The sequence below is a fragment of the Ovis aries genome, chromosome 7 (assembly GCF_016772045.2).
Source record: "Ovis aries strain OAR_USU_Benz2616 breed Rambouillet chromosome 7, ARS-UI_Ramb_v3.0, whole genome shotgun sequence".
Classification (NCBI taxonomy): domain Eukaryota; kingdom Metazoa; phylum Chordata; class Mammalia; order Artiodactyla; family Bovidae; genus Ovis; species Ovis aries.
Genome location: NC_056060.1, coordinates 47,760,610 through 47,781,724, shown reverse-complemented (window position 1 = coordinate 47,781,724; position 21,115 = coordinate 47,760,610). Strand labels below are relative to the sequence as shown.

Sequence of the window (21,115 nt, the reverse complement as noted above, 5' to 3'; positions counted from 1 at the left end):
ATGTAGTGTGGGTGTGTTTCATACTCAGACTTCAAATAACTGATAATCTTTCTTTCATATGAAAGATGGATTAAATGTGTTGTGTATTACCCCCAAAGAAAGAATCAGCATAGAATCAAAGGATTAAAAGTACAAAAGAGGCAGCTACACTTGATATAAAAATAATTTTCATATTCAAGATGGAATAAGCTTCCTCTAATGATAGTGAGCTCCCCATCACAGAAGGTGTTCAAGCAAAACCAGACAATTATTGGCAGGAAGGCTGCAGAGAGGAACCGAATGCCGATAGGGTGTGTATCGAATGACATTTTAGGTTTCTGCTCTTCCTAGGACTCTATGAGATGATGCTTGTTTGCTTTCAGGCAGACAGCTCAATCCAGTTGCCAGAGAAATAAACCCCAATCAAGTGAGAAATGAGTTTTTGCAGATCTATCTACTCGGAAACTTTGACTCTGGTTTCCTAAAAGACAACAGATTTCTCAAGATTACATCCATGATCGTGCCCCTTAACTGTCACGGAAACAACCAGCACAGCACTCACAAGCCCAAGGAATCAAGAGCTTTCTACTCCATAAAGGGATATTAAAGATGTATCTGTGAATGCTTCCTTTGCCTAAAGATATGTAGATGTATAGCTAAATCTCCAGCTTGATTCTACCATGATGGAGATAGGTTACACAGGTTAGCTGTGTATCATAGTATTTCATATTCTTTAGGAAAATAATGCTTGCATTTCACCTAGATCCTCTTACAACATGCAGACTTAATGAAAATTGTGGATGAAGAGAACTAATGGTAAGCAAATAAGAATAACCCCATTTGTACCAAATTGATTTTATTAAATAGTAATTTAAAGATATTAAGCTCAGCAAAGCATTACATAATTGAATCTTTTTCTTTATAAATGCCAGAGTTATAATTTCTACTAACTAGAGACAAAGTTATATCCAGGACATTTTCACAGCTTCCTCCAGGAGAGGCAGCATGAAGACAGCAGAAATTAGGGCTCTAGTCCTTGCTTCATCATGTACCAGCTGGAAGAGTTTGGCTATAACAAATAACCTTTGTTAGCCTCAGTTTCTTCAACTAAAAACCAGGACAGAGCCAATGACTTTTTAAGGAGGATTAAATGAGACAAGAATGTAAGTCATAAAGCAAAAAACAAATGTAGATTAACATCCTCCCTCTATTTATGAAATGTCTCATAAATTTCAGAGGCAATGAAATCAAAAGGAAAAAATCAAACTGCTGGCAAACCTAGGGAATAGGTTTACCACTACTTTTTTTAAAAAGTATCTATTTTTTAATTGAAGGATAATTTAATTGCTTTTCAGAATTTTGTTGTTTTCTATCAAACCTCAACATGAATCAGCCATAGGTATACATATGTCCCTCCCTTTTGAACCTCCCTCCCATCTCCCTCCCCTCCCCACCCGAGATTACTTCTTATACAAAGATTTTAAAGTTATTGGGTTACTTCCTTATAATATGATGAGGGCTAACAAATGTCACTTAAAAGAAGAAAATCTAGAAACAAAAGATTTCAACTGCTTTCTTGTATTGATATTTTGCCTGTTGGCTAATATACGCTATTGTCTGTCAGTTTAGACCTCTTATCTTTGGATACAGTGTTCTGACAATGAAAAAACATGTTCCATCATGTTACAGACGATACGACAGATACAGAATGCAAATCTCTCAGTCCATGCCTCAAAGGCTGGTGTGAAAGGGAGGTATCCTTAGTGGAAGAGCTAGAGGAGGGAGAAAGAATGAGTAAATCATTCATCAATGGGTCAATATGTGGTCTCTGATATAATATCAAATATGAATTCACACCTGTGTTGTCACTGGTGGACCTCTCCAAATTATTATTTTTAAAGCAGAGAAATACAAATACAGTGTAGCTGCCAACTCTGAGCATATAATTATGATTTATAAAATTAATAAATATAAAATATATAGGTTAAAGTAGGCTTGATTTCTTATTAATAAACACTGAAAATTTAGAATCCATGCAGAAAACATTTCTACAATGAAGTATTTATAGATTTGTTCCACTCATGTTTTTTATTTTATAAATAATGTTACTTTTATTATTTTTTATTCTTTTTTAAAATTGGAATACAGTTGTTTTACAAAGTTGTGGTCGTTTCTGCTGTGCAGCAAAGGGAATCAGCTGTAGGTTTACATATATCCCCTCTTTTTTGGATTTCCTTCCCATTTAGGTCACGGCAGAGCATTAAGTAGAGTTCCCTGTGCTATACAGTAGGTTCTTGCTAGTTATCTATATTATACACAGTATCAATAGTATGCGAGTGTGTATATATATATATATATATCTCAATCCTAATCTCCCAAATCATCCCACCTTCTTTTTCCCCAAGGGGTTTTATTGATCACTAAAATAACTTCAGAAAAATTTTAAGATAACTGAACTCTACCTCTGCAGATCTATCTATCCATTCAGTAACTTTTTCTCCCATAAAAGGTCATTTGTAAATGTTATTTTTTTAGGTGCCCCAGAACTAAGTACAAATAGTTGGGTGCTACTGCAGATGCTCTGCAATTATCTACTTGCTGATCTCACCCATTTTATTGTGATTCACTTGACTGGGAGGGAAAGGTGGGAGAAAGAGAAGTCTGGTAAGAACTATTCCTATATTTACCTATATATTTACTAGATAGTAAAAAACACTAACATTTAAATTACATATATATTTAAATATATATGTACATAGGCATATTTAAAGGACTAAGTCTATTAAAGACTATATCATTTTATAACTGGGCAGCATTAAATAAATTATACGGTACTCAATTCAAATCGAGGGCAAAGTGGTTTACTTGAGTATGATACTGCTTTGCATTTCAAGTGAAGCGACTGAAATACATAAAACCAAGAGACTGCTCATGCAAACAGTGCTTCTAAAATATTCTCAACTTCATAGATGGTCTGAACTCCCTCTATCACGCATGGGCAAATGAATTCAGAGATCCTCCTTGTCTATAAAAGAAGTGACCTCCCCTTGCCTGCTAAGCACTCTGCTCACTGGAATACTGGAATAACCATTTGGGTTTTCTCTTTCCAAGATCCAGCCATTACCCTCTCCCAATCCTACCCATCAAAGGTCATGAAAGTGGAACAAAAGTCCCAGCTGAGGGATACTGCTGACACAGTGCTTAAAATAAGATGAGGGATAAATTCAAACTTCATTTGGGAAAGAGAAAGTCCACACTCTTCAAAACTATAAAATCACATTTTTTAGAGTTGGAAATACCCCTAGTCACCCACATATACAGTATTTTCAAAGTAGTATCATGCCTTGTGTTTGCGCACGGATTGTGCACACGGAACAATCTATTATGGGACAGACATTCCCCTTAAGCCTCCCTTCACTCTCCTAACTCCATTTACATGAACACTGGCTGAGGGCTCCTAGGAAGCAAAGGGGGCATAATCTACTGAAACTGATGAGGCACTCGCATTTCCTTTCAGCACTGGCTGCCGCCTGACATTTGGCCAAAGCACTTTTGTGATGAGCAGAACAAGTGCTCCCCTGATTATAAATGTTATCGCTGGCTCTCTCCGTTTGCCCAAGAAGCCATCCAAATGGTATTGGAATTCTGTTGTTAATTAAACAAAAACAAAACTGAAAGATGAGACTAGAGTTGCTCCAATGAAGATTTATTACTTCTAAGCATGAATCCACTTTAATCGTAAACTTATTTGACAACAAACGCAGAGGAAGGATTTTCTTCTTTCGTGAGTTCAAAAGGCCTGATTTACTGATGTTTTAAAAAACATCAGTAAATCAGCCAACAAAGCGAATGTTTCTCTTTTATGGTGGCTTGTTCTACCCTCCCCCTGCTACATGCATACACATAATGAAAAGCTATATTGTAAAGAGTGTTTCTGTTTCGTATGAAAAAAAAAATCTAATTATACAAACTCCCTTCCATATGGAACCAATTTAACTATTAAAACTGAGAGGCAGCAGGGAAGTATTTAATATGATTCTAGGCCAGTTTCCGCCGCCCTCTTCAACCCCCCCCCCTTAAATCTGATATGGAAATATTCACAGCATTCCTTATTTTCCGAGAAACTATTTCTCTTCAGTTTAAATATGCATCAGAGCAAGATAACCCTATTAAGATGCAGGATATTATGATACTTGGAATGAAATATTCTAATTGTCTAGATGCATCACCCCTTTCCTCCCCCAGCCTCCTCTCCTCCAGCTGAGCTTATAGAAAAACTGCATTGCCAGTGTATCTGAGCCACTTTTCCCAAAGCACAATGCTCTGAATCTATTATCTTCTGGCAGCCAGAGGTCACTCCAAGACAAATGTGTGGGCTAGAGCTCTGGGGGGATACGGTGGTGGTGTGATTCCCGTGGTAATAATCACTAAGTGATAGTATGGACCTTCATTTTGTACTAGAACTACAAAAGCAAAAGCCTAAGTGCTTAGAAACATCAAAGTTAAGTTAAAATCTAAAGCGCACTGTCCTTATTGTTTGGTGGTTACTGTTCATTAGGGGAAACAGTCTCTGCTTCTTACCCTTCCCCAATCGACACCAATTACATAAAATAAAATAGATAAGGACTAGGATTAACACCTCCCCAAATCTATTTCATGCCGTAAAGAAAAAAAAAAAAGGAGGAAAATGTCTTAACTACAAAGGCTGTCTGAATCGTTTTACAGGATTAATGAACTGCAGGAAATAGCATAAAAGTTTTTTTGAGAGGGAGGGGAGGAGCATACACTTCTACAAAAAAAAAGTCGGTAAGAAAATCTTAAAATCATTTTGGGAAGAAAAAAAAAACAACTTCAGGCTTAAGAACGTGGATCACCGGAGGGTCTCCTCCCTTTTCCTTTATCCGTTGCATATTCTAAAAATGATTAAATTCCATTTCCCTCAAACCACCGGGGAAAGGACAAAAATTTTACTCTGGGCACGTCGGATAAGCAGATTTCATCTCAAGCAGCTCATCTTAGCGTCCAGTACGTTTCGGCCTGTTAATAATTAATAAAAGAGATGCCACCCAATCTCTAGTGAAGAAAGGCAAAGCTCGGTGATCCGAAAGTAAACCTAGGCCAGATACCGAACCTGTTTCCTTCATCCAGGATTGCAGCAAAACCTCCACCTTAGCAAACGTTTAACGAGCGCCCCGCGCCCGCTCTGATGGGCAGACCCCGAAGGACTGTCTAGGTCTGAGAAACTGCGGCGCGTAAAGGGAGCCCGGTCCGCGGGAAACAGATGGGGCTCTAAATCCCCGCTCCCAGCGGCCGGGTCTGCGAAGCCACTCGGGCAGATTAACCACCCCGAAGAACCTGCTGGCGCACAAGCGGGCGGCGGGGTGCGGGCTGAGTTTCTCTCGGGCTGTTGGCTTGTCTCGGCTTCTCCCGACCGCGCAGGCGACTTCCTGCACACCTCCAAACTTTGGCTTTCTCATTAGAAACTTCCCTGACTTGCCACGGTTTCTTTCCTCCTCACCTAGGGGCGCCTGAAGCTAGTCTGTCTGCAGCCAGTGCCCCCTGCCATCCGGCCACCAGCCCGGCCAAGGACCTTCTGATCAGGGCCGGCGGCCGGGCGAGGAGGCTCGACGGAGTCTTGACCACGACTAATCTGCGCCCGCCGGCTCCTCGCCGCCGTCTAACCTCCACTACTGCCCGCGAATCCTGTGGGGGGTGAAGTTGCTTCCCCACATCCATTCACAGCCCAAAAGTATCAAGTCGGGGTGCGCTGCGGCTGCGGGCAGCCCCCGAGGCAGCCTTGGCACGTTCCAGAAGCCCGTCTCGCCAGGGCCTGGGCGCTTTCGGAAGTGGCCGGGGCGGGCACGCAGCGCAGACCGGCCGCGCGTCCCCCGCGGCGGCTGCCAGGCGCTCCGGGCTGCCGGGCCGCAGAGGAGGGGAGGGCCCAAGGCCCGGGGCGCTGACCAGTCCCCAGGGATGACACCGCACCCGCGCGCACGCTCGGCCGGGCCTGGCCGCGGCGCTTTCCCTACGCAGGCCAGAGCCGTCCGGGGTGCGGGCCCTGGGGACCCGTCGCGGGCGCCCCCGGCTTCCTCCTAGCTCCTCAGACCCTCCCCTCCCTGCCAGAAACGCGGCGACTCCCAGCAAACTTTCTTCCGGGAGCCCCGCCGGGTGCCAGGAGGACCCGGGCGACTGACAGGAGCCAGAGGGGACAGAAGTTGGGGGCGGGGGGGGCGTCCAGCCCCTGCGCCTTTGCCCCGACAGGAGGCAGGCAGACCCCGTGACCCGGCTCAGGGGGCGCCGCTGCAGGGGCCCAAAAAACCCTGGCGGGGTTCCCGCGGCCAGCCCCGGGCAGTACGTGCGCTCGAGCAGGCGCGCCCACCCCTCCCCCTGCACGCCCGCCTCCCCGCCCCCCGGAGCAGCCAGCCCACCCGGCCCCGGTGGGGCGCCCGGGCTCACCTTTCATCGCTGCGATCACAAAATACATCATTTAAGCCGCGGTGAGGAGAGCGCAGGGAGAGCGGATGGTCCGACCCCGGAGCCCCCTCTGCCGCCGCCGCGCCGCCGCCGCCCGAGCCACAGCAGCAGCTGCAGCAGCTGCCCGCCCGCCGAGAGCCATCCCGAGCCATAAGAGGCTCCATGTGACCGGCTGACATCACGGCCGCCGCTCTGTTTACACCGCGCCCCTCCGCTTCCTCCCGGGGCGGGAGGCGGGCGGCGGGAGGCGGCGCGCCCCAGCACCGCGCCCCGCCCCGCCCCCGCGGGCAGGTGAGCGGCCGCGGCTCCTGGGCGCACCCGGGCTGGCGCTGCCCTCTGGCACCCCCGGCCCGCATCCAGACCCCCAGCCTTCCGCCCGCTTCCCGGGGCACCTGTGGCCTCCCGGGCGCTCTCTGCGCCCAGCGCCCTTCGGATCGCGCGGCTACTTTCTCCTTCGACCCCTCGGGCAAGAAGGGCGCAACCTGACGCTACCTTCCCGCTCCCTTCCCGGCCCTCCCAGGGGTGACAAAAGCGCCAACTCGTTGGCGGAAAAGCAGGGTTTGTTCGGTCTGGCGGGGGGCGAGGGGTGGGCTATAGTTTTCCTCACTTCCAACTTCCCAGATCATCCCAGTTTTAGTCGGAAGGTAGAGCCCCCTCCGGGGCGGTGGAGAACGGAGTCACCCAGACTGTTCCAGGAGTACTAGTTTCCTCAGTCTTTCCTGGGAGACTCGGCCTGCGAAAAGGAAATTCCGCCCACCTAGACATTGATGTTTCTCATGCTACCAACATTTAAGGTCCTGTTTTACACCTCTCCCTTCCTGCAGGACCACTGATACCTGGAAGAACAGACAACTGTGTGAATTACCTAGATGTACTCCAGTTGCCAGCCGATTTGAGCCACTAATTTCCCAGGCTCTTGCATAGCCACCATTCTCTCCAGAGAACCCAACTACAAGTGGAAAAGGTTCTAGTTTTCACACCCTAAAAGTGAGATGTTTCGGTACTTTAGACAGGAAAAAAACCACCACCACCACCACCACCACCAAATAACCAAGCAACCTCTAAAGGTCAACTTTGTGAATTCTGCAACTAAGGCTTAATTCCCTCCAAACTTTGAAGCTTAATCCTTTTAACTGGCCTTATGGAAACTTAAATCATGATATTATTATCAGATGAATTTCTTTACTATGAACTTCAGATGCTACATACCCAGAGACCAAATTATTTAAAATTTCAGCAGGCTTGTCCACAGTATTGAGCATAGCAGAAAAAATGATCAAAAGTCAAGTTCGTTACCTACTACTGTTCCTTCACCCAATTTCAGCTCTGCTTTCTTTTCTGATGGTCTATGTTTCCATTTACAACTCAGATATTAGATGGTTATTAGTTGTTGCATTCACAGTAATTAAGCAAGAAGAGTCCTAACATTTTTTCTAGTATAACTGAGCTGTCCTTGCCGCTGAGTTGGGACGTAATTTAAAACACATGCAGACAATCAGCACTGCAAAAACTAAGATTTACACTCTCCCATCCCCCCGAACCCCCTACAAGGCAAAATTTACAGAGTGCTCTAATTTAGAAGGCTAAAAACATTCATGGTACCTTAAATCAAGCCATACCTTTATAAAAGTTTGATCTCAGCTAAAGTTATCCTAACAATTTTTTCCCCTAATAAAACTACAAAAATCAGAAATCATAACAATGTGAAGCCAAGACCTACCCATGTTAACTCAGCTGTCCAGCCATAGCAAAGTGGACAAGAGTTTCAAATGAATCAACCATACCCTCTGTGATGTTTACAGTGATGAAATTAAATCACACCACATTCCCATGATGCAACTCCATCTCCCAGTGAGGCAACGCCCCTCAGTTACACGGACACTATCCTTCAAGTGTGGTTCTTGATTTCCCTTGTCCTACCGACTTTAATAAGGACAGGTAACGCGGAGCTGTCCTATTGGTAGGTTCAGGGTAGAGTTTTCTTTCCTTTGTATTGTTAAAGGATGGAAAAACATCAGAGACTGCATGCTCCTAGGGGTGTTTTTCCATACTCACTGCAAATGAATCCAGATAAACGACTCTGAAAATTCAGCATTACTTTAAAACAGCATCCTGCTTTAGAAAATAATGCTTTGAAAATGACCAAATCCATTAGCTCCAGCCTGCCTGTCAGACATCTGACTCCAAGGTAAATAGTCTTACATTACTAGTAATCGGTATTTATTTCCAGACCATTTCAAATGAAATCAGTAATCGGGAATGACATGTAACATGACATATGCCCCTGCAATTACAAGGAGAAGAATCATTCATCCTATACATATGTCCCCAATAGAAATATAATCTCATAATACTTAAACTTGAAATGTTTATACCTTTATTCAACAAAGACATTTCCATGATAATGTAACACTGACCTTGCCCTTTAGAAATGTATTTTATTCTCACCATACAAACTAATGAGCAACAGAACTTCAGATATTAAGTCACAGCAACCTTCCTGTGTGGCTAGATGCTATTTGTAACACATGCCTCTATTAAATGCATTTTTTCATTTTCAACACAGCTTTTAACCCAGAGTATATTAGTGTTTATATTAACACAAAACTCTCATGAAACTTCAAAGGTAAATATGAGAGGTTTCTTTTTCTTTAAAAACCCTCTTGAAATACAACTTTGCCACAGAGTTATAAGTCCTCAACCAAGTAAATCAGTCAGGAATGAAAGGATCTGTATTTCCCTTCAGTACTTCCACATTGAAGCCAAAAAGGAAGCACATTTCGGTGCAAACTTTTACCAGCTAAATATTAAAATACAGGAATAATTATTTGGTTTCCATAAAACACACACTCCTGGAGTACCAACTATTGGGGTAAAACAGTGTTAAGTAGTTTACTCTTTCCATTTGAAAAATTTTTACCAAGTGTTCTGAAGGAAAAAAAAAAAGCATAAAATAATTGATTACAGGAAGGTAATTAAACAAGATGAGAACTCTTTATCATGAATGGGATTATATCATACATTAATTCTCAAGTCAAATATTTCTGTTGGCTAATCTCAGAAAAAGAAGGCATATTGCATACTTAAAAAAACATGGAATTCAACTCAGAATCCTCTACAGACAGTTCCATGTGGTGTCCCTATGTACTGGGTTTCACACTGGATCTGTCACTTAGCAAGGAAGTGGAAGGACATAACTGATGGCAAGTTATCCCAAAATGCCCATGAGGAAAGCTTGCTGGATTTCTGCAGGAGTCTAGACTAGAGTATAATTAGTAAATTAGTGCCTATCTTCCCATTTTCAGAAGTTAAATAAGGAAATGATACTTGACTTTAGAAAAGTACATTTGACTTTCTGCCAAACAGAATCTGATCTCATGGTATACACCTCACTGATTCACACCTGGAGTGCTACTGGGGAGAATGGCAAAATGACGGGCTGACAAACTTATCCAGAATCGTCAAGTGGCTCCCTGTGCAATGTTTTCAGAGTTGGCTGATGCACATGAGAGGGAAGCTACATTTTGACTCTGAGGTTCTGTCTCGCCCGGGTCCTGGTTCTCTCTCTCCAGTGTGTGGCAGCTTGCTAATTCAATTAACTTCTTTCTAGCTGAACAAGAAAGGGATCACTGAAAGGTTAATATGGTCCTGGGCAGCTTGATTCAGCTGAATCCTTAGCCTCCATGGCACTGTGATCTGTAGGAGCTGAGCCGTTTGGGCCAACATAAAGCTAGGGGACCAGGTCTCCTACATACAAACAAGGTCTTGAGTGTTAGTTTGAGACCCTGGTCTCTAGGTCTGAGACCTAGAGAGTTCTAAGTAAGATTACTTGGGAAGCTAAAGAGTAGACACAAACTTACCTACAATAGATTACAGCCTTGCTTAGTTTTGAGTCTGAAAGTGTCTCATAAAGAAACATTTATAAATGGAATAATGCTGATAAGACCTGGACACCAAGGTGGAAGAGGGGTCTCTTTCTTTACGTGTGTTAAGGAAGAGAGGTGATCAGATTAATATAACCTGTTTTATTCATGATTTTAAAGCAAATATAGATGCCAGATTTAAATGTACATGTATGTATGCACATAGATAGTCCATGAAAATAGTGAAATTAATGGTTTTTTGATGGCAAGAGACATCTTCAATTTTATAAATATACTCACACATATCTATTTCTTATATTTCACATCATCAAGCACATTAACTGAATATTTACATGACTGGCCCTCTACTGGAGAATCAAACAAGAATCAAACAAGCTCTATTCTTGAGAAGCCTCCTAATCAGGTGGCCTTGGCTCTTGAAAACTCTATGCAGAAGTCAGTTCCCTGAGTTGGAACTTCCCTAAAGAAAGGCAGTGTCTGGCCATCTGCTGAAAAGATGTTTGCACAGTGTTTTACCTCTCACAGGTGATGAATGGCTGTAAGTCATTAGTGCAGAGGTTAGGGTAATAGAATGTTGGAAGTGAAGGATCTGGCTGAATTGAGACAACGGTGAAGGGATTCTGAGATTCTCGGAACCACATGTCTCACATACCTATTAGGAAATTCAAGAACTGACAGATGTTTTGTAACCATCACAAGGAGGGAAAGGATAAAGTTCACAGGCATTCAGACCTAAGCAACCTCCACAGAGTAGGTAGGTGGCAGGTGCCTCACTACACACACACCTGCTAAGGGCAGCGAGGAAGATGACTCATATCACAAGCCAGGGGGACTGCCATTACTGTGTTCCCAAGGGATATCTCCCCCCTGCTCCTACAGCTGGCAGTGGAACAGGCATTCAGGAAATGACAAAACTGTTTTAAAAAATTATTTTATTAAGTATAGTTGATTTAAAGCATGTTAATTTCTCCTATACAGCAAAGTGACACAGTTATATATATATATATATATATATATGTGTGTGTGTGTGTGTGTGTGTATTCTTTTTCATATTTTTTTCTATTTGGTTTATTATAGGATATTGAATATAGTTCCCTGTGCTATACAGTACGGCCCTGTTGTTTATCTTCTATATATAATAGTTTGTATCTGCTAATCCCAAACTCCCAATCCATCCCTCCACCCTCCCCTGCCCCTTGGCAACCACACGTCTGTTCTCTACATCTGTGAGTCTTCCAGTTTCATAGATAAGTTCATCTGTTCCATATGTTAGATTCCACATATAAGTGATATTGTATGGTATTTGTCTTTCTCTGTCTGATTTACTTCACCTATATGATAATCTCTAGGCCAATCCATGTTGCTGCAGATGGCATTATTTCATTCTTTTTTATGGCTGAGTAGTATTCCACTATATATATGTGCCATGCCATCTGTATCCATTCATCTGTCGATGGACAGTCAGGTTGTTTCCGTGTCTTAGCTATTGTAAGGAGTGCAGGAACTTAAGATTTTTCTTTTAGTTATAGGAATATAGGTAGTAGAAGCGAACTCAGAACTTGGAGCCCTGGGTTCAAGTTTCACGCTTGTCACTTAGTGTTCTGTGTCACCCTGGGCAAGTCATCTCCCTTCTCGGGCTGTCAGGCCCCTGAATGGAGAATGAAGGGATAGGAAAGACTGCAAAGGGCTCCTGCAACTCAGATATCCCATGGCTACTTTCAGGACCGACACTAGCCCCTCCTCAGAAACACCTCCATCCCTTTCTCTCTACTGCGCCACGTTGACTTCCTTCTCCAAGGAGCATTCCTTGTTTCACTGAACTCCGAAGAATGATACCATGAGCTCTGGCATTAGATTAAACTGGGCTCCAAACCAACCTTTATCCTACTCACTAGCTGAGTGAGCTTGAGCAAACCTTTGTTTCCTCATATGTGAAATAGGAATAGTTGAGCCTTATAGGGATACTGGAAGGAGTAAATGAAACAATTTAAAGAAAGGACAAAGTGATTATCTTTTAGTAGGGTTAAAAGAGGAAATACTATCACCACCCTATATTGTTATACACACAGATCATGTACTTGGTAAAAAATTATTGACCTTAATATGGATATGTTGAAACGATTATCAGCAAGCACTTTTGATAAGCTTAGAAATGTGTGTGTGTGTGAATGCACATGTGTGTAATAAGTATTTGTTATGCACCTGCTAAGTATTGGGAATATAAAGATGAGTAAAAAGTAAATTACCTCTTTGCATAAGGGACCTCTTTTTATGCACTATTTTCTATAAGACGGCAAGCTTTTTTTATGTCTTGTTTCTTATAAGAATGAAAGTTCCCATCCAACGAACAATGATAAATATCTGTGCATTACATTGTGCAGGGACATGGAGAGGAAAGGAAAAAAGATTAAAATGTCAGACCTTCCCTCAAGGAACTTGCAATCTAGTAGGAAAATGAATGCAATGCTTATATTATAAGGCAGAATATGTGACACATACTCTAAGCCAGGTGCTATGTGGGCCAAGAGTAAAATAGGTTACTTTGTGCAGAGTTAATCTTAAACTTTATGTGCAGAAGGACTTCATGGAGGAGGTACCACTTAAATGACTTCGAAGACTAATCAGATTTTAGTAGACAAAAAAAGGAATAAAGGCCATCTAAGAAGGAGAGCACACAGAAGAACACAGAGACAGAAATCATGCATGTCTTACTTAAGAAAACATGATTGTTTAGAGTAACATGAAGTACATATAGATAAAGAGAAGAAAGCTCACAAAGTAGGCTGTAGGTGTTCCTTTTGCTTTCCTTCAAAGTGCCTAGTACAGAGCTTTGCAAACTATACTGTATACATTCAGAGAACAAGTTCTGAAAAAAGAATTGAGGGCAGAAGACAGGACTCGCACTTTCAAAAATAAATCTCTTTACGGCTTGCCTATTTCATAGTCTTATTCTAAGGATTAATAGTTGGTTTGATAGTCATAAAGTTAAATTACACTTAATAAAACACATAGAGCAAAAGAGTTCCACATCACAGCACACCAGGGAAGAATAAAACTGGATATGGGTGTTATTTCATCAGAGCGAAAAGCTAAGCAGAGCATTTTAAGAGGAACAAGATAAATTGAATGTTATTTGATTTCGTATCTCATCCATTTCAGTTCTGAAAATGATCTGAGACAGTTCTATTAATACAGATGCTTCATGGAGAGGCCATATTTTTAAAGAACTCTCTTAAATATAGATATATATATTTATCAAATAATGGAGAGAAGATAAGCAGTTACAGATGGTTTTCTCTATTTTTGTCATGCATGATCAAGGACCACGGTGTAACATGGGCTTCACTGGGAAATCTGAGTCTCGCAGCTAGGAATGTTCCAGGAGCAAAGGCTGGCATTATTTTGCTTTCACAGAGAAAATATGTTCCTGTTCAGTCAAGCAAAGTAATCAATTATTCTGCATTATGAAATACTCATTTTATAACTATTGACATTTCAGACAGTTGTGCCACATGTCAATAGTGCTTTGGAGGCTCACATTTGAGCTTCAGTTCATAGGACGGGATTTACTGGGCTGGCAATGTCGGGTCAGGAGTCTGTTCACTGTCCTCAGAAGCACACTTATTATTTATCTCTAGTCCTGCCCTGTGGAAGTACACTGTGAGGACTGAAACAAGAACAGACTTGAGGGTGTTTTGTACTTTCATTAAAAAAAGTTAACTCTTCTAAATATGTTAGATTCATATTAAAATTCTATACTTTTCTCTTGAATTAAAAAAAAAGATTCCTACATTTTGTAAGGTGGAGGTTGATTAAATTAGGTATTCCATTCAGAGGTTCCAAAATTTACATGAGATTTTGAGTATCCAGTTAAACCTTGTGCCCCTCAAAGATGCTTTTCTGAAATCAAAATGGCTTTCTAATAATTATATCACACTGAGCTCTTGCTTTTACCTCACTTATTGTTTCACAATTCTTTGGAACTCATTCTTTAGCAGGCAGTTTTTCACATTGAATTCACTCAAAGCCCTCTTTTGAGGAAACTGACAGATGGATAAATTAAGTCACTTGTCCAAGAACACAAGGAACAATAAAAAATGGAATCTGGGGTGTGTGCATTTAACCAATACATTATGACTCTCAAACATTTTCTGAATTTTCCTTTAATTGTGCACTACTCAGTATTTTGAAAAAGACAAGCTGACTTCTTCAGAAATTAAAATTGACTAATAAAATGTAGGCATGTGTGCAAGAACTTCTTTTATCACTAGCTCCTATAATGGAGCAGGGTTAGCATGTGCCATTATGAATTATTGCACAATTTAGTAAATTATTTAATTACTTACTAATGAAGAAACATACTGTACACGGTTACAATTATCCTGTTTGAAAACAATGTTGTCATTTGTCCATTTAAGAAACACTTGCTACATATTAAATTAACTCATGAGGGGCAATCTTCCTCTTTTGGAAAAATTAAACAACTCTAAATATTGACAATGGAATGGGACACAGGAACAGAAGAAAACTAACAACTTAAAAAAGCCAAAGCTGGCATTTCCAAAAGACTTCAGACAAAATAACAAATCTGCTGAAAACACACATACAAAATAATAATTTTAGACTTCATGATCTTCTACAGGAAAAGCACAAGATAGAGATAGTTACTGATTTTACTTTTCCAAATTGTATCAAGGCTGCTCTTTTCATAAATAATTTTTGCAACATGTCATATAATACAGCATTTCCTGCACCTACTTTAATCACCGAACAAATGGTTTACGCAGCATAATAATCTTAAGCAGAGCTACTTAGTTTTCAATGCACTTTGAATAAATCATTGTCTACATTTATTAAGTGACTACAGTCATGCATGGCCTCGTTATCTGTATAAAGACACAGCCTCTAGATGTTTTGGTAACACATCTTAAGTAATATAGAGTATTTTCTTTTTTACTTTACCACATCTTTGGTTCTTGAAATATAAGAGATCATGTGGCAGAGCCACTGTAAACAAGGAAAGATTTCAAAAAAGACACATCAGAACTGGGAGACACTCAAAGATGTCATGCGTGCTGCTTCCAAGACCGTAAGCTGCTAAACAGTTTCCATGTGTGACAGTTGCCTGTCGTCGCTGTTGCAGTTCGGTCGCTAAGTCATGACTGACTCTTTTGTGACCCCATGGACTGTCGCCCGCCACATTCCTCTGTCCATGGGATCTCCCAGGCAAAGAAACTGGAGTGGGTTGCCATTTCCTTCTCCAGCTGGCTATCATTAAAGAATCATATATAAGCAAGAACAATGATATTACATTTTTTTCTTTTGTCGTGTTTTCTTTCCTACCCCAGGGTCAATATGCCATATCACTGGGTAATTTAAGTTAAACGAAAGTTTTGTTCTCCTATGAATAACACATATATTAGAGCTTTAGTATTGTTGTTTAGTCGCTCAGTCATATTGGACACTTTGCAACCCCATAGACTGCAGCCCACCAGGCTCCTCTGTCCATGGGATTCTCCAGGCAAGAATACGGGAGTGGGTTGCCATTTCCTTCTCTAGGGAGAGTTATACTATAGTTTACAGAATTCATCACTTGCCAAAATACAGTAAGGAACTATTTCCTATAAACCAGTAAGAACTTCATTAAATTTGAGCATTATGAAACAACAGAAAGGAAAACATATTTTATATGTTAACAGTATTCACTGCTCAATGTATAGTGTAACATAAATTTCTACATAGTATTTATGTTATACTCATGATGTTTTATCAACAAGAACACTAGTAAAACACATGCTTTAATAGTATTTTCTGGTGTTACCTTGGCAAACTACAAGAACTATATTTTGATCAAAATTTATAACTATATACAGTAACAGTCACTCTTCTTAGTGTATAGTTCTATGAATTTGACAAAGGGTTTTAATTTTGTAATGACCAACACATTCAAGATATGAAAGAATTCCATCTCCCTTAGCTTCCAAATTTTTTTGTGCCCTTCTGTAGCCAACTTATTCCCATTCTCCAAACCCTGGTAACCACAGATCTGTCTTCTGTCCCTATATTTTTGCCTTTAAAAGATATCATTTAAATGGAAAAATATGGTTTCTTTACTCAGCACAGTACATTTCAGATACATTCCATCAACAAGTCAATAATTTGCTACTTTCTATAGTTGAGTGGTATTCCATTCTGCAGTTTATTCATTTCCTAATTGAAGAACATTTATATTGAATCCATTTCTTAGCAATCACAAATAAAGCAGCTATGAACACTCATGTACAGGTTTTCCTGTGAAAGTAAGTTTTTATTTTACTTGGATAAATATCTAGTTATGGGACTTTTAGATTATATGTGCTATAAAAGTTTAATTATAAGAAATGCCAGGGACTTCCCTGGTGATCAAGTGATTAAGAGTCCACCTTCCCAATGCAGGAAATGTGAGTTTGATCCCTGACTAGGGATCTAAGATCCCACTTGCCTCAGGGCAACTAGACCCACGCATCACTGCTGCTAAGCCCCAGTGCCAAACTAGAGAGAAGCCTGTGCTGCGACTAAGACCAGATGCAGCAAAAAAGAAATAAAAACCAAATAAATATTAACAAGAAATGTCAAATGGTTTTCCAGAGTGGCAGCACCATTTCTGCATTCCTTATTAGCAATATGAGAGTTCCAGTTGCTTCAGATCCTCACTAGCACTTGGTATTGGCAGATATTTATCTATCTTGTTATCTGAGGTAGTTATGTTATATAAACTTCCTGGGATCACTGAATTAGTGAATACTGAATAATTATTTCTAGGAGAAATATGAGTTTTCTAGGAGGTTCCTATGAGTCTGTGTTCATAACATTTTTGTCAGTTGATCAAGATACAACCTTATTTTTTTTGTGCTTCTACTTAGAGACATCTTTGACATATTCTAAGCCCACTCCAGTGTTCTTGCCTGGAGAATCTCAGGGACGGGGAGCCTGGTGGGCTGCCGTCTATGGGGTCGCACAGAGTTGGGCACGACTGAAGCGACTGAGCAGCAGCAGCGTTCATTCGTTAACACTGAACCCACATGCAACAGCAATGGACAAAGCTTATCAAACGTGTATTTTCTCTGTAGGGCACATCACAGTGGGAACACTAGCCAGCACTTCAGCACTATGCTTGAGGTCCACTTTAAACAGCAGTATCACCAACAAAAGGCAGACAAATGAGGAAAAATGTGGCACCGTGGCGACTGTGAAAACAGGACACTTGTTTACAGTGTGAGAGCTGAGACAAGAAGGCAGAATGTTGCCTCACCTGATCTCAGCTGGGAACATGTGTGTCAGGATGCTCTGTGCTTGCAAAAGTGTGAGAAAAGGCAGTATTTTTTTTTAATAGCTGAAGTATAGTTGATTTACAATACTGTGTTAGTTTCAGGTATTCAGCAAAGTAATTCAGTTATACATTATTTCAGATTATTTTTCCATGATAGGTTATTACAAGATATTGAATGCAGTTCCCTGTGCTATAGAGTAAATCCTTATTGCTTATCTATTTTATGTATAGTAGTGTGTATCTGTTAACTCCACACCTCTAATCGCCCCTCCCTCTTTTCTTTGGGAGAGTTTGTTTTCTATGTGACTCTGTTTCTTTGTATATAGTTTCATTTGTTTTATTTAGATTTCACATATAAGATAAATCATTCAATATTAATTTTTCTCTGACTTACTTCACTAAGTATAATATTCTCTAGGTCCATTCATGTTGCTTCAAATGGCATTATTTCATTCTTTTTCATGGCTGAGTAATGTTAAGGGCAGCAAATATTGATTCTGGAGCTATAAATAAATTTTGGTGAGTAGGCAAATATGCAAATATAGAACCTGCCAATAATGTCAATTAACTCTATCTATCTCTATCTAATCTAACCTGTCTTGTCATCCTATAGTCTCAGTTTAAATGTCACAAACTTTCAGGATATCTTGTCCAAACTGTTAGCCTCCATCAGATGAGCTCCAGGCTCCCACTGGCATCCTGTACTTTCCTTTTTAAAAACCTGATTCTTCACATTGTTTTGTGTTTTATAATCATTTGTTCTCCTTTCTGTCTTTTTCACTGGACTTTACACTCTAAGAGGCAAGGATTTACCTTTGTGTCTCCTGGAACATGAAGATTTAGCTCAGTGCCTGGTTCCTTTTGGATAAATATTTGTTGAATAAATGAATGCTTCTTTCAAAGCAGCAAATATGGTAAAAAGAGAACTAGAATTAGAGTTGGAAAATCTGTCTTCCCATCCTATTTCTAATACCTCTTGGTTGTGTGACTGGTGACAAGTTACTTATACTCCTAGAGCCTTAGTTTTCTCACCTGTAAAACTGGAAAAAAAACAAGATCCATATAAATATATAAAAATATTAAAGCTTTAAAGTCAGACAATAAACATGAAAACATTACTATCTGGCACACTGTTGGTATCCAATAGTCCCTGGATTTGGAGTGTTTTACGAACCACAACTAGACTTTTATAACTATATGAGCAAAATAAAATATACTGATGACTACTATGAACAGCGAGTTTATTTAGCCATCCACATACTACCAACTCTTCATGTATTTAGTTTTATGAATTCAGAGGACTCCAACAGTGAAAATGATTTTTCACTTTAGAAGTTTTGGCACTTCATCAAGCCACACTCTTCAGGATCAAAGGTTATATATACTATATACTATGAATATATCTTCATATGAACTGATGATATATCTGCTACGTTTCATAAATATTTTCTGAATGTTTGAAAGTCACTCGTTCGTATTCTTTGCCAAGACTTTTTCCCTTTCAAACACTACTGAAAAAAACAAAGAATTAAATTGAAATGTAACCATATAATGATTCTGCCTGAAATGTTTTTTTACAAAGATCTATTATGTCCCTTAAGATGTCAAGGCAATAAAAATCAATCATTTCTATAAAATTACCACAATCCTTTTTTTGTGTGTAACTAAGGGTAACAAAATAAACTAAATGCTCAAGTCCTATTAAAAAGAAATTGCATAAACAATACGATGGTTACATCACTCAAAATTTATACAGAGGATTGCCTTACAAAATCATGATGATCAGATATGATTAAGTGACACTATTTAAGATTATTGGTCTTTAGTGGATACAAAGCATGATGACTCACTGGTAAAGCAAGCTAATGGTAGGGAGGGAGAGATGTAACTTTGTGTTTTGATTACAAAGCAGAACAGATAGTAAAGCCTCAGAATCAATAATCACCATTTTCTATGAAAGTTTCATTGTTTCCTAAATTAGATTCATAGTAATTTTCTTGGCGATGACATTTTTTTTCAACACATACATTCTTATAAGTAACCTAACCACAGGCCTAAATTAAACCTTGAGTTTAAAACATTATTTGCTGACAGGCATCCTCCAAGTGTTTTCCACAGAGAGACATCACTTCCAGTTGTTTCCAGGCTATTCTAAATGATCTTGGACAGGGCTACTGAGTGACTTGTCAGGGAACAGGAAAACATTATGACACTGCTTCTCCAGATTTCTTCCCAGAACATGAAATATTTGGGATCGCTCTAATGGAATCAAGGCTAGTTTCATGTTAAGCGTCAGTTTTAACTGGGGGGAATGCTTCTAACATACGGCCACTGGGCTCTGACTCACAGCAACCTTCAAATTCTGGCCAAAATGTCTGTTTCCTGAGATTGTGTCTGAGGGCCTGGGCATCCCTGGTGGGGCCCGGGAGGCTTCAATAAATGCTATTGTTGGAACAAATGAATGAATGAAAGAGTTCCTAATTAGGAGCTACAAATTCCTCCATCAACAAAATAATCCCATAGGAAAGTGGCAATGGATTTCAAATTCATATTTATGAAGAGTTCTATTTTCGGCCCCTTTACAATTTTTTTCTTCATTTCTGCTCAACCTGATCTTTGTTTGTTTGTTTTTTTAATATGAAAACTAAGGTGTGAAAAGCACTGAACCATTTTCCAGAACATGAAAGACAAGTGCAGTTCTTGGAAAGTTTCATTTGTATGTAGCTTGTGCATGAAAATTATTTTTAAATCTCAGTTAATCACCAGATATTTTCTGAGAACAGACTGTGGGGGAGGCACCATGTGAGATATTTGAAAAATAAGGTTAAAAACATCCTATCCTTGCTTATACACCAAGAAGTGTTATTAAGACTAGTAGAAAGTGTGCAGTTTCCAGAATATCCACAGGTGAGGCAAATGTTTATCTAAGTGTCACTAAACTAGAACTGCTATCAAAGTAGTATAAATAATTGTTATCACTCTTTTCATAATTAGTGAGGTCTCAGTTGAAAACCTTATGAAATCCAACACGGAAGGAAACAAAACAGAAAGATCCACAAAGATACCACTAAAACTCGAATAAGTAAAGCTTGTATTTGTGCTTTAAAAAAATCCCTCAGGCATTTGCTGAGAGACTATTTACTTTTATGTAAGACACAGTTCTGACAACCTTGATATCTGATTTTCCAAAATACAGAATATATTAAAAAAAAAAAAACCCAGCAGAAAGGGGTAGAGAGTTCTGCTCATAGGAATAAGGAGAAGTGATAAATACTAAAGGAAGAGATTAAAAATGATTAAAAGTTAGACCTAAGAACTCAAAAAATATAGTAGCATGGGACTACTTAGCATAGGGGCAAACAATGAACCACACCTGCAAAGTCTCCAAGGACATCCTGTATCACAGCATACTACACACACCATCATAATTAGTGTTTATAATGACTTTGAAACATTAAGAATGGATTAA

At 40.1% G+C, this 21,115-nt stretch overlaps 1 protein-coding gene across 3 annotated transcripts in view; it reads right to left on the bottom strand.

The window, feature by feature from the left end:
* RORA (RAR related orphan receptor A) overlaps positions 1-21,115 on the bottom strand; it is an 807,747-nt gene that overhangs the window by 103,742 nt on the left and 682,890 nt on the right. Inside the window, exon 1 of one of the 3 annotated variants that reach the window (XM_015096691.4) lies at positions 6,436-6,605. The exons of the other annotated variants lie outside the window; for them this stretch is intronic. Within the exon in view, the coding sequence (XP_014952177.2) occupies positions 6,436-6,466 (31 nt within the window). The 5' untranslated portion in view covers positions 6,467-6,605. Of the gene's footprint in view, positions 1-6,435; positions 6,606-21,115 lie in introns of those variants that run through there. 3 annotated transcript variants of the gene reach the window in all.